This window comes from Artemia franciscana, chromosome 4, assembly GCF_032884065.1.
Source record: "Artemia franciscana chromosome 4, ASM3288406v1, whole genome shotgun sequence".
In the NCBI taxonomy this organism is placed as follows: Eukaryota; Metazoa; Arthropoda; class Branchiopoda; order Anostraca; family Artemiidae; genus Artemia; species Artemia franciscana.
Genome location: NC_088866.1, coordinates 52,974,725 through 52,989,924, shown reverse-complemented (window position 1 = coordinate 52,989,924; position 15,200 = coordinate 52,974,725). Strand labels below are relative to the sequence as shown.

Genomic DNA, 15,200 nt, shown 5'->3' with positions numbered 1-15,200 from the left:
TTCGTTCTAGGGTTAGCCTTGTTTTGCGTCGTATTTTTGCCACTTTAGATCAGTTCGTTGAAAAAGTAGAAACTATAAATGCAACTCAAGTTCGATTTGCATAACAGTAACAAGACCGTTTGTAGTTGGAGGGGGGGGGGGCTGGGGGATTTGACCCCCCTTCAAATTTTATCCGACCAGTAAAAATGTAAAAAATGCCCATAAGCATTTTGAAAAGTTTTTTGTACCCCCCTCTCCCGCGCCAACGAACATCCTTGCTGCGGGCTTGACCAGAAACTTTTTATGTCACATCTAATTTTCAAATAATTAGAGCTGAAGGAAACTTTTTCTATAAATTCAGGAATAAGAGTCTAGAACCAGGGTACATCCAGGATTTTGGCTTGGGTTTACAAAAAAAAAAAAATCCAAAAACATATAAAAATTTGTTTATATGTATTTTGTTCGGTTTTTACGTGCCAAACAGAATTTCGGGAGAGGGGCTAAACCCTGTACCTTCCCTCTCTGTGATACGACCTTGACCAGAACTGAATCCTGGAAGTTGTCTAGGACCTGGTGCCTGAACTTTGACTTCCAGCTTAACGGCGTTGAATATTACACATCAGAATTTCATAGAAATAATTAAAATTTTAGTTCAGTTATTTTTATATAAAGTTTCTGAGTCATTTTTTTTAAATCTGAAAAAATAGGGCTAAATATTTCTAATTAAGATAAACCCTAGGATGGTAGTTACGTAACTCAAAAATAAGCTCTCTCATATAGAATTTATATTGCTTTGGGTTTATACCGCTATAGTCGTCACTGCCCAGGCATAGGGATTTACATCCATGGATCAGATTATCAAATTTCCAGTTGAGGAACAAACCGTAAGAAGCCTGAATTATAAAATGTTTCATTCATAAATCCAATAGAAAAAAAAATAACCATGAAAAATAGAAAACTTTCCAACTGAGCCCATTTGAGAGTAGTGATGCCTTAACGAATATTACCGGATCCCACCCCCTTTGAATCGTGATACTTTTTTAAAACTTTGTCAAGATGCAGGTGTTTGTTACGTTATAAGGGATTGTTTGTTAACCTATGCAAATGTTTTTTATCAATATTTCCTTGGTTGTTGTGTGAAATGTATAAAAAACTACGAGGACCAGGGAAAAACCATAAGAGCCTTCCCAAGTAGGAACATAGTCAAAAATGATCATGGCCTATCAACAATGGTTTTTTTCTGCCTTACACACAGGGCTTTTGTTTTCATTGTCGATATCAGACAAAAGAATTTCCAGTTATTTCCAAGAAAAAAGGCGAGGCGTTACGTGGTCCTGTATTCATTGCTCAAGAACAAAGACGATTTGATAAGATTTAGTTTACGCACTACTATAGTACATCTATATGTTATGCAATGGTATTGACACTTGACTGTTATAGTCTAGTAAACCTGTATATCACGTAATACTATAATAAACCTGTTTTTTACGTAATAGGGAATGTTTACCTGTTTTAAGAATGACGTAATCTTGCGTGACTTGTTAGATTTGTTGAGAATGCCGTAATCTCGTGAAACTTGTTCGTGTCTAAGGACCCATGGGAAACCCTTATTTGTAAGAGAGGAGGGCACACGCGCACGTACGTGACTATTACGTAATGACGGTGCACATATGGGATGTTAGGTAATGCCTTAGCATATGTTTTTTTCAGGATTTCATTTTTTCAAGGCATTTTTTCCTTCGAGTTACCTTTTTTCTTTGAACGTGTTTTTTCTTCGACACATTTTCTTTTAAGATTTTTTCCTCTGGGAAACTTTACAATCCAAAGGTTTTTGTCCGCTTGAGGAATCGAATGTAAGATCCTAGATTTCCCCCAATGGAACTATTCCCTGGACAACTAGACCAACAAGCAATTATTATTATTATGTCCCGAGAAATATATTCTACGTGACAGGCTCTTTGCCCGCTCGGAGAATTATCTGCACAATTTTTCGATCGATTAAACATGAATTGCGTGTTTCCAATCATATCCCCTCGTGGGCATGCAAGTACCCCAATGCTATTGATTTTTTGTCTTTTAGACACACCTTATTGCTACGATGTGTTAATTTTCTAACACGAGCTAGACAATACTCAATGTCTGAGAATGAATGTCTTTATTCTTAAATGGCTTTGTAAGACACGGACTTTTTATCGTACATACAATTTTCATTAATAAAGTAATTAATTCCATATTTTGTTCATTCTTTGTTGGTATTATTTTCTATAAATTTCCAACCTGTGGCATACTGTGGCTGGCTTACTGCACCCTCTGGTGTGCATTATCACACCTAAAGCATTTTCCTCAGGCTGTCATTATTACACCTAAAGCATTATCAGACATTGTCCTGCCAAAATAAGGGTTTACATTAGAATTCGATAGTTTAAACTTAAAGCAAAACTTTCAATAGTGTTCATTCTGATGACTCCTAGTAATTGACGCCAGCGTGGCAGAACGTTGCCACCCGGTGGCACCCTCTGGTACCCATCATCACCACTTTAGCGTTACAGATGTTTGAATATCCCGATAGATATTTTTTTGAACAGTGGGAACATACCATTTTTATATTATATCGTGATAATCTATGGCAATTCACGCCACCGTGGCACTCAATAGTTGGCTTATGGCACCCTTTGACGTGCATTATAACGCCTGAAGTATTTTCAGATATTTAACTAAAAAATAACCGATTACACTAGAATCGAAGGAAAATTCTCAATAGCGTTTCTTGTGATCACTCGTAGCAATTGGTAGCAACGTAGAACAATGTGCCTGCCTAATGGCACTCTCCAGTACCCGTCGTCATTACTTGAGCATTTTCTAACATTTGAATATCCCTGTAGATATTTTTGATTTAAACATTGGGAGTATACCATTTCATTGTCAGAGCGGGATGGCCCAAGGCAATTTACACCACCATGACACTCAATAGCTGGTGAGCATCAGGTGCACAAACACAAAAGACAAGCATAGAGACTAGAAGATACACAGACATGGTGAGAGAGAAAAACACACACATAAACACCATGTCAAACACAAACCAAAAGACCCACACTGACAGAAATACATAAAGACAAACACACAGGGAGGGTAAGAGAGAGAGAGAGAGAGAGAGAGAGAGAGAATCAGACACACTAACACGAAAAGGCACTTAGACTAATAAACACACACTCAGATACACAGGAACGGTGAGAGAAAGAGAGAAACACTCATTTAGACAAACAAAGACAGACATAGAGACAGCGAACACAGAGTCAGAAAAAAAGGCATGGTGAGAGAGAGAGGGAGAGAGATAGAGACAAAAACAAACAGAAAAACACATAGCAAGGCACATAAACACAAAGACAGACACAGAGACAGGCAAACACACTGTCAGACAGGGAGGCACGGTTAGAAGGAGAGAGAAAACACACGGAGTTGTACACATTAACGCACAAAGGCAGTCATAGAAACAGGCAAAAACAAATCAGCCAAACAGGCACGGTGAGAGAGAGAGAGAGAGAGAGAGAGAGAGAGAGACACGAACTCACAGAGTCAGACCCACTAAGAAAGGCACAGAGACATGCAACAATACAGTCAGACACACAGGCACGGTTGGAGAGAGAGAAAACAGTCCAGACTCACGAACACTTAAGAACAGACATAGAGACAGGCAAACACACAGGTACGCTGAGAGAGAGAGAGAGAGAGAGAGAGAGAGAGAACAAATTGAAACACTCAAAGACAGACGCAGAGACAGGCAAAAATATAATCAGTCACATAGGCACTGTGAAAGAGAGGAAAAAAACATACAAACTTACCGAGTCTGACACACAAACACACAAAGATAGATACAGACTCAAGTAAATACACAGTCAGACACTAAGGTACGGTGAGAGAGAGAGAGAGAGAGAGAGAGAGAGAGAGAGAGAGAGAGAGAGAGAGAGAGAGAGAGAGAGAGAGAGAGAGAGAGGAGAGAGAGAGAGAGAAAGAGAGAGAAACCCATGGAGCTAGACAACAAACACACAAATATAGACCCAGATACAGGTAAACGCACAGTAAGACACACAGGCAAGGTGAATGCGAGAGACAAAAACGCACCGAGCTAGACAACTAACACACAAATATAGACCCAGAGACAGGTAAACACACAGGCAAGGTGAGAGCAAGAGACGAAAATACACACAGGCACCGAGAGAGAGAGAGAGATAAGGAGAAACGTACACAAACATACAGAGTTGGACACGGTGAGAGAAACAAACACAAAAAAAGCCAGGTACACACAAACAGGCACATAGATGTGCAAACACACTATCTGACAGAGGCATGGTGAGAGAGAGAGAGAGAAACATAGAATCACACGAAGACAGTCACAGAGACAGGCAAACACGCTCAGCCCCAAAGGCACGATGACAGAGAGGCAATAACACAAACGAAACTCATAGAGTTTGAGACACAAATACTGGCAAAGAAACGTGCAAACACAAAGTCAGAGACACAGGTACGGTGAGAGAGATAAAGTCAACGAAATTCACAAACACACATAGTTAGACAAACCAACTCACAAAGACAGACACTGAGACAGAAAACACACAGTCAGACACTAAGGCATGGTGAGAGAGAGAGAGAGAGAGAGAGAGAGAGACAAAAATAAAAACAGAAACACACAGTTTCAGACAAACACACAAAGACAGACACTGAAACAACCAAACACACAGGCATGGCTAGAGAGAGAGGGAGAGAGAGAGAGAACGAAAAAAACACTCAATAGCACACAGAGTCAGACACGTAAACACACAGACACAAAGACAGACAAACACACACTCGGATACATAGGCAGGGTGAGAGACAAAGAAAACACAGTCAGACACACAAACAGAAAGACAGACACAGAGATAGGCAAACACACAGTCAGACACGCAGGTGAGGTGAGACAGAGGGGAAAAACACACACACACAAAAAGTCAGCCAAACAAACACACAAAGACTGACACAGAGACAGGCAAACCGACACTGTGACACATTGGTACTACCGGAGAGTGAGACAGAAACACACAAACACTTAAAGTCAAACACACTAAGATAGACACAGTGACAGGTAAACGTACAGTAAGACGCACAAAGACAAAGACTGGCACAGAGACTAGCATACACACCCTCAAACACACAGGTTCGGTCACAGAGAAAACAAACATAGACAGCCACAGACACAGGCAAATACAAAGTCAGACATCCAGGAACACGAGAAAGAAAAAACACGTAACACACTGTCAGCAAGATAAATACACAAAGGCAGATACAGAGACAAGCAAACATAAAATCAGACGCACAATGACGATGAGAAGGACAAAATCCCACATAATCGCACAGAGTCAGACACACAGAGACAAACAAACACGCAGCCAGACACACAAACACGGTGAGAGAGAGTGTGTGAGAGAGAGAGAGAGAGAAACAAAACACAATAACACTTAGAGTCAAATACCCAAATATAGACACAGAGACAGGCAAACACACAGTCAGACAAACAGGCTTGTTGAGAGAGACACAAACAAACACACAAAAGCACAGAGTCAGACAGACAGAGAGACAGCCGAACATGCAGTAAAACACACAGGAAAGGTGAAAGAGAGAGAAAACACAGAGTTAGACACACACACACACACTAAAAAGGCTCATAGACTGGCAAACACACACGAAAAAGGCACATAGACTGGCAAACACACACTCAGCCACACAGGCAAGGTGAGAGAGAGGCAAAAACACGTGAACTCAGAGAATCAGACACACTAAGACAGGCACAGAGACAAGGAAACACACTGTCAGACACACATGTAAGGTGAGAGAGAGAAAAAAAACAGATAGAAACATACAGAGTCAGACACATAAACACGTAAAGACAGACACAGATACAGGCAAACATATAATCAGATGCACAGGCACGGTGAGAGAGAGGGAGAAAAACACACAAACAAACCGAGTCTGACACACAATGATACAGATACAAGCAAACAAACAGTCAGCCTTAAGGCAGGGTCAGAGAGAGAGACAGAAACAAAAACCCACCGAGCTAATCAACAAACACACAAAAATAGACCCAGAGACTGGCAAACACACAGTCAGACACACAGGCAAGGTGGGAGTGAGAGACAAAAACACACAAAGGCAGACACACAAGCACAGTGAGAGAGAGAGGGGAGAGAGAGAGAAACCCCCAGAAACATACAGAGTTGGACACACAGGCACGATGAGAGAGACAAAAACAAACACAAAAACAGAGCCAGGTACACAAACACAGGCAAACACACTGTCAGATATATGCACAGTGAGAGAGAAAAAACACACAGAGTTGGGCAGAGAAACACACAAAGACAGTCACAGAGACAGGCAAACACACTCTCATCCCCAAAAGCATGGTGAGAGAGAGGCGAAAACACACACGAACTCAATGAGTTAGACACACAAAGACCTGCACAGAAACATGCAAACACAAAGTTAAACACTCAGGCACGACGTTTGCCTGTCTCTGTCCCTGTCTTTTTGTATTTTTTTTTATCTGACTCTGTGTGTTTGTTTGTGCGTTTTGTCTTTCTCTCTCACCGTGCCTGTATGTCTGACTGTGTGTATACCTGTCTCTTCCCTCGTTTTTGTGTGTCTGATTCTGTATTTTTTTTGTGTGTTTTGTCTCTCTCTCACCGTGCCTGTTTGCCTGACTGTTTGTTTACCTGTCTCTTTGTTCATCTAGTGACTTATTTTGTGACTCTGTGTTTTTATGTGCTTTGGTTCTCTGTCTCACCGTGTCTGTGTTTTTCTGTCCAGGTGCCTGTCTTGTTGTGTTTGTTTGTCTGTCTCTATGTATTTGTGTTTATTTTCGCCTCTCTCTCTCCCTCCCTCCCTCTCTCTCCCTCTCTCCCTCTCTCTCTCTCTCTCTCTCTCTCTCTCTCTCTCTCTCTCTCTCTCTCTCTTACTACTCCTCTGTTTCTTGCTGTGTGTTTGCCTTCATATGCGTCTGACTGTATGTTTGCCTTTCTCTGTGTCGTGTTTATTTGTGTTTGTTTATGTTTTGTCTCTCTCTCACCGCACCTCTGTTTCTGTGTGTTCGTCTTCCTCTCTCTTGTGTGTTTGTTTTCTGCATGCTCGTGTGTTTTTTGTCTATCTGTAGCTGTGCCTCTGTGTCTTACTGTATGTTTAATTGTCTCTCTGCCTGTGTTTATGTGTTTGGTGCCTGACCCTGTGTATTTTTATGTGTGTTTTGTCTCTCTACCTCACCATGCCTACGGGTCTGACTGTTTGTTTGCCTGTCTTTGTGTCTGCCTTTGTGTGTTATTTTTTCTGACTCCATGTTTTTTTATGCTTCGTCTCTATCTCTCACCATGCCTGTGTGTCTGACAGTGTGTTCACCTGTCTCTTTGACTATCTAGTGACTTATCTTATTACTGTGTGCGTTTTGTCTCTCTCTCGCCGTGCCTGTCTGTCTGACTATGTTTTTTTATGATTTTTTCTCTCTCACAACGTGCCTCTGTGTCTGACTGTATGGTTGCCTGTCTTTGTGTTTGTGTATCTGACTCTGTGTGTTTGTGCTATTCTCCTTCTCTCGCTATGCCTATATGTCTCACTGTGTATTTGCCTGTGTCTGTGTCTATCATTTTTTGTTTGTGTATCCGACTCGGTATGATTGTGTGTTTTTCTTCCTCTCTCTCACTGTGCCTGTGTGTTAGATTATTTGTTTGCCTGTCTTTGTGTCTGTCTATGTGTTTTATGTATTTCACTCCTTGTATTTGTATGTGTTTGACTCTCTCTTTCTTTCTCTCTCTCCCTCAATGTGCACATGTGTTTGCCTGTCTCTGTCTTTTTGTGTCTGTTTAGCTGACTCTTCGTGTTTGCATGAGTTTTTCTCTGTCTCTCAGTGTGCTTTTGTTTTGCCTGTCTCTTTGTCTATTCGTATGTGTTTGTGTGGCTGAATCTGTGTGTTTGACTGTTTTCTCTCTCTCTCCCTCTCACCGTACCTGTGTGTATGACTGTGTATTTGCATGTCTCTGCTCCTGTCTGTGTGTCTGACTCTCTGAGCTCGTTTGTTTTTGTCTCTCTCTCACCGTGCCTCTGTGGCTGATTGTGTGTTTGCCTGTTTCTTTTACTGTCTTAGTGCGTGTATGTGTCTAATTCCGTGTGTTTGTGTGTGTTCTCTCCCTCTAACCATGTCTCTCTGTCTGACAGTGTGTTTGCCTGTCTTTGTGCCTATCTTTGCGTGTTTGTGTACCTGGCTCTGTTTTTGCGTTTGTTTTTGTCTCTCTCTCATCGTACTTGTGTTTCTGACTGTGTGTATTCATGTCTCTGTGTCTGTTTTTGTGTTTGTGTATCTAACTGCGTGTTTTGTTGTTTTTTCTCTCTTTCACCGTTCCTTTGTATCTGAGTGTGTGTTTGCCAGTCTATGTGCTTTTTTGTGTTTCTGTGTCTAACTCTTTGTTTTTTTTTTCTCTCTCTCTCTCTGACCGTTCCTGTGTGTTCGACTCTGTGTTTTCCTGTCTCTGTGTCTTTGTTTGTGTGTTTGACACGGTGTGTATGCGTGTTTTTTCTCTCTCTCACCATGCCTTTGTTTCTGCTAGGCTCCGTGCCTGTCTTTTTATGTTTGTGCACCTGACGCGCGCCATTTTTTGAGGGCTATGGTGGCGTGGATTGCCTTGGGCCATCACGATCTGACAATGAAATGGTATGTTTCCAATGTTTAACTAAAAAATATCTTTAGGGATATTGTGCCACGTTTGTGCCAATTACTAGGAGTCATCACAAGAAATGGAATTGACAATTTTCCTTTGATTCTAATGTAATCTGTTATTATTTTAGTTCAAATATCTGAAAATACTTTAGGTTTGATAATGCACGCGAAAGGGTGCCGTAAGCCAACCATTGAGTACCACGATGGCGTGAATTCCCACAGAGTATCACGATATAATATTACAATGGCAGGTTTTCACTGTCAAAAAAAATCTATTGGGATATTCAAACATCAATAACGCTCAAGCGGTGAAGGCGGGTACCAGAGGGTACCATCGGGTAGCCACGCTGTGCCACGCTGGCGTCAATTACCCGGATACTTGCTTGCCTTCGAGGGGAAAGGATTGGAAACAGGAGATCCATTGCTTAATCGGTCGAGAAACTGTGCAGACAATTTTTCGATCGGGCAAACAGCCTGTCACGTAGAATCTATTTCTCGGGACATAATAACATCAATTGCTTCTTGGTCTAGTTGTCCAGGTTACAGTTCCATTAAAGGAAATCTCGATTATTACATTTGACTCTTAAAGCCGACAAAAACCTATGGGTTATAATCCACAGGTCTATGCCTGAAGTTTCTAGATCCATGTAGAAACTGTACAGAGAATACTTCGAGTGGGGAACAGCTTGTCACGTAAAATCTATTTCTCGGTATATAGTAACATTAACTGCTTGTTGGTCCATATATCCAAGGCACTGTTCCATTGGGGTAAATCTCTGGTCTTAAATTTAGTTCCTAAAGTGGACAAAAATCTTTAGATCTTGGTTCCCTGAGGGACAATCTTGAAGAAAATTTCCCGAAAAAACACATTGAAAGAGAAAAGGAATCTTGAAGTAAAAACGTCTTAAAGAAAGTTAATTCTTGAAGGAAAAAAACATCTCTTAAAGTATTACTTATAATTCCACGTGTGCACCGTCATCATGCAACGGTCATGTGTGCGCTGATATTACGTAACTCCCATTTATATGCCGTCCTCATTTACAAACGGGTGTTCCCCATGAATCCCTGAGCTCTAACAACTCTCGTGAAATTACTTCATTCGAAAAAAATCTAAGTAGTCACGCAAGATTAAGTCATTCACGACATAGGCAAACATTCCCTATTACGTAAAAAAACAGGTATACTATTGTATTACGTGACATACAAGTGTACTATACAATAATAATCCTGTGTACTATAACACCATATAACATATTAGTGCAATATAATACTGCGCAAAACAAACTCTAGTATAACGGATCGTCTTTGTTCATGAAAAATCAATATAGGTTCACGTAACAGCTCGCCTTTTGCTCTTAGAAATAACAGCAAATCCTTTTTTTTTACTATCTGTTTGATAGTAACGAACTATAGTAACGAATATAGTAACGATAGTAACGAACCACGATAGTTCGTGGTAACGAACTGTAGTAAGGAGCGACCCGGCTCAATAGTAAACGAAACTTTAAAAAAGGGAATTTTGATGCTAAAAGATACATCAAAAGAATCGAATTTGCACGCTGATTCTAAATATATAAGTTTCAATTAATTTGGTCTTTGTCATCAAAAGTTACGAGCCTGAGAAAATTTGCCTTATTTTGGAAAATAGGGGGAATCATCCCCTAAATGTCATAGAATCTTAACGAAAATCAGACCATCGCACTCGGCGTATCAGAGAACCCTACAGCAAAAATTTCAAGCTCCTATCTTAAAAAGCTCCTATGTGGAATTTCGTATTTTTTGCCAGAAGACAAATCACGGGTGCGTGTTTATTTGTTTGTTTTGTTTTTTTTTTTTCCCAGGGGTCATCGTATCGACCAAGTGGTCCTAGAGTGTCGCAAGAAGGCTCTTTCTTACGGAAATGAAAAGTTCTAGTGCCCTTTTTAAGTGATCAAAAAATTGGAGGGCACCTAGGCCCCCTCCCACGCTCATTTTTTTCCAAAAGTCAACGGATTAAAAATTTTAGATAACCATTTTGTTCCGCATTGTCGAAACCATAATAACTATGTCTTTGGGAATGACTTACTCCCCCACAATCCCTGGGGGAGGGGCTGCAAGTTACAAACTTTGACCAGGGGTTACATATAGTAATGATCGTTGGGAAGTGTACAGACGTTTTCAGGTTGATTTTGTTTGGGGGTGGGGTTGATGGGAGGGGGCTATGTGGGAGGATCTTTCCTTGGAGCAATATGTCATGGGGGAAGAAAAATTCAATGAAAAGGGCGCAGGATTTTCTAGCATTACTATAAAAAAAAAACAATGAAAAAATTAACATGAAAACGTTTTTTCAATTGAAAGTAAGGAAAAGCATTGAAATTTAAAACGAACAGAGATTATTACGCATATGAGGGGTTTAAAAATACTTTAGCATAAAGAGCGAGGTATTTAGGAGGAGATAAATACCTCGCTCTTTATGCTAAAGTATTTTTAGTAATTTCAACTATTTATTCTACGGCCTTTTTGATTCAGGGGTCATTCTTAAAGAATTGGGACAAAACTTATGATTTAGTGTAATGAGCGAGGTATTAACGAGTGTACAAACCCCCTCGTACACATAATAAAAATATAAGAATATAAAAGTATGTTACGTAAGTTAATTCTTATGTTACGCATATTTTTTACTAATAAAAACGTTTGTTAAAAATTAAAAGTTCTAGTAGCCTTTTTAAGTAACCGAAAAATTGGAGGGCAGCTAGGCCTCCTTCCCCACCCTTTATTTCTCAAAATTATCTGATCAAAACTAAGAGAAAGCCATTTAGCCAAAAAAAAATTAATATTCAAATTTCATTTCAATAATTTACGTGCAGAGAGCCAAAATCAAAAATGCATTAATTCAAAAACATTCAGAAATTAAATTAAAAGAACTAGTTTTTTTAACTGAAAGTAAGGAGCGACATTAAAACTTAAACCGAACAGAAATTACTCTGTATATGAAATGGGTTGTCCCCTCCGCAATCCCTCGCTCCTTACGTTAAAGTTTGACTCTGCCACAATTCTACTTTTTAAAAAAATTAAAAGCTTTAGTGTAAAGAGCGAGGCGTTGAGGAGGGGACAACCCATTTCATATACGGAGTAATTTCTGTTCGTTTTAAGTTTTAATGTCGCTCCTTACTTTCAGTTTAAAAAAAACTAGTTTTTTTTTATTTAATCAACAACGAAAACAAAGGCCCTGTGTGTAAAGCAGAAAAAACCTATATGAATGCGCTCTTATAATTTGGACTATGTCCTTACTTTAGAGGAACCTTTGGGTTTTGCGCTGGTCATTGTAGGTTTATAAACCTTTAGCTTAGTAACCAAAGAAATCTTGAAGAAAACGTTTGCATAAGTGAACAAGTAATCGCCTGCTACGTAACAAACACTTGCTTCTTGGATAAGTTTAAAAAAGTGTTGGGGTCGGGATTCGAAGGGGGTGGGCCCCGGTAATATTCTCTGAGGTATCATTACTTTCGAGGCCTTGCAGAGGGGTTTAAGTAGTTCACCTATTCTTAAGGTAACTTTAAAAAGAACACACCAATTTCACTATTTTGAACTATTTCACTATTTTGAATCCCCCCAAAAATGGGGCCTTAACCATCAGTTTCAGAAGCTGGACTGGGTGGTCTCAAATTCAAGCAGTATTTTCCATTAGATTCTGTTTTTTTTTTTTTTTTTTTTTTTTTTTTTTTTTTTTTTTTTTTTTTTTTTTTTTTTTTTTTTTGTATTTCTCACTTATATCTTCCATTTCCTTACGTTCTTCATTTCGATGGAAAGTAAGCGTGGTTTTTTTTTATAGGTATTCTAATTTTGGAGTACAGGTTTAGTCATAATGATTAGGGAGTTCTTTGACCTAGTGTTTAGACAGAAGATGAAATTATGGCGGCAGCGTAAGGTGCAACCTAGTAAAGAACGGACTCAATCCCATAGTAACCGAAAACATAAAATTTTCTGTTAAAAAATCTCAAGTGAAGAAAAACTGATGCGTGGAGCTCATTAATGAATGATAACTCTCATTTTGGCTAATCATACTAGTAAAGGTTTATTGCAAAAATAATTTATAGTGGTTTCAAGAAATAGTCTAAAATCCTTTGAATATGGTGTCGGATCGAAATGAAAGCGGTACCTTTGGAGTTACCATGGTTGAAAACCCGACAAATGACAATTACAGTCCCCCATCCTGAGCAACAAGGAGAATTGTTTTACGCACGTCCACCCCCTTCGAATCCCGCTCTTTAGGCTAAGGTTTTTTACTGTTTTAAAAAGTAGAGTTAAGAGAGAGTCAAACTTTAGCGTAAAGAGCGGGGCGTTGAGGAGGAAAAGCCCCTTTCATATACGGAGTAATTTTTGTTCGTTTTAAGTTTTGATGTCGCTCCTTTCTGTCAGTAAAAAAAATGTGTTTTTTTTTTGTAATTGCAACCAGAAACCAAGAAACAAGATTTGTTATTGCAAGATTTTCAAATTTGGATCTTCGGATCTCAAAATGCCTCCGAGTGCCTCCAGATCCTTTCTTTCTTCTCCACAATTTCGTTGTTTCTTCTTTCTTCTTCTTCTTCTTCGACACTAATAAGTTCTCATATCTAAGCAAGCTTTCGCTTCATTTGTGTATTTATTTTTTCTAATAAACTCTTCTTTTTGGCCCGGTAAAATCACCCTGACAAGAGGGTTGGCCTTTCTGCATGTACTGTAGCCAAAAACTGAGTAATTACAAGGCTTCCTCCAATTCTTTTTCATCTTCTGTCTTTAGTTTTCCTTGGGAGGGGAGGGTCTGTTTCATATTTGTCAGGGCTATAATATCAAACTACTTCTAATTACATCTAAAATATTAAATGAAATAATCCTGAACAGTTTTGTCTGCGTTACAAAAAGTTTAAAAAATGTAGAAAATATATTAAATCAATAAAACTAATTAATAAAACTAATTAGTTGAATTTAACAAAGCTTCTTCTCCGTCAAAATTAACTTAAAAATATTAACGTAGCAAAATAAGAATTAACGTTAACTATCTGTGGGGTCCCAATTGGGATAAGATTTGTTTTCTTAACCGGGATTATATTCCTAATCAACTATTAGATTCAGGGAAAATTTTAAGGAAATTTGAATGTTTGTACTCATTTTTCGAATAAACTCTTCTCTATTCAGCTCTTCGTTGGCTTCTAGAAATTGAGAAATTTCTCCCAGGAATTTCAATCAATCCATCAATTTATTTGAAAGAAACAGATATTTTTTTTTCAAACTTTAGATCTCCACAAAGGCTCTTTGGCCTGTGAGAGTGGGAGACGACACATACCTTTCAATAATAGCACTAAAATAAACAGAAGAACAAGAAGAAAAAACTAAACAACAACAACAAAAACCACCATACCAATAAAAATAAAAGAATTAAAAAACTTAGACACTAGTTTATTTTCTCTGTTGTATGTTTTGTCAAATATCAACCTATTAATTGAAATAAGATTTTTGTTTTAACATTTTTGTTTTCTTCATGCATCTAGAACATCAAAATATAAACATTTTTGCCCCCCCCCCCCCGCTTATCCATCTTAGGCATCTTCATATTTGAAAAAACTCCGAAAAACTTCTAAGATTAGTATTTTATTTATTTAAAAAATTGTAATTTTTTGGGGCATCACCACATTTTTGTCAGTGTTGCCACGTTGAATAGTTAAAATAAATAACCAGAACTAACTAGTTAAACTTGGTAACGCTTTTAGCCCATAAGAATTCGAAATTAAATAACTGTTGATTCTCAAAGACAAATACTCATCGAAAGGAAACTAAGTCTCTTAATGTATTATATCTTTATATTGCTTTTTGTTATTTTTCCCCTTTTTTATTAAATTGTGAATCCTCATTTTTCTAATTTATTAAGACGTGTATAGATGTATCTGATGTAAAATATGTATTAAGATGTATTAAGGTGTATCTGATGTAGACAATCAGATCTCATTTTTACTGTTGTTGGTGTATTTAGGATTTGGTCGTTTTGCCTGGAGAAGAAGAAAGTGAAAATCTTTGGAAACCACCAACAGTAAAAGGGAAATTGGATACCTTGCTAAACCAAGTCGTAACTTTGTCCCGATCAAGAAGACCAAGGGCGAAAATAAATTTCCAAATTGGAGAAAATTTTCAAATTGCAGTTGGAATATATGCACTTGTGAGGTAAACCAAGTAGATATAGGGTCGTAAGTCACTCAGGTACACCCTTGACGGGAGGAGGGGGGTGAAATCAAAGCAGTAGATTGTCACAAATAAATCAATATAAAAACATTCAGGAAATTTGAGTAGTATTTTTGTCTTTTTTTATTTTACTTTATGTTATTAAATTACTTAATGTATTTTGAGATAATATATAAGATGCTTATGTCAGAAATTTTCTATCACAAGGCCAAAGGGATGATGTTGAAATTTATGAATTTTGAGGTAAAAAAAAACAACAGACTGAAAAAAAAGGTCAAGCAAAATCGGTTAAAAGGTT

General features: G+C 38.4%; 1 protein-coding gene across 1 annotated transcript in view; it reads left to right on the top strand.

Annotated features, from left to right (window-relative positions):
- LOC136026582 (X-ray repair cross-complementing protein 5-like) overlaps positions 1-14,912 on the top strand; it is a 131,970-nt gene extending 117,058 nt beyond the window's left edge. Inside the window, exon 5 of the mRNA XM_065703290.1 lies at positions 14,697-14,912. Within this exon, the coding sequence (XP_065559362.1) occupies positions 14,697-14,888 (192 nt within the window). The 3' untranslated portion in view covers positions 14,889-14,912. The remainder of the gene's footprint in view (positions 1-14,696) is intronic.
- The last annotated feature ends 288 nt before the right edge of the window (positions 14,913-15,200 follow it).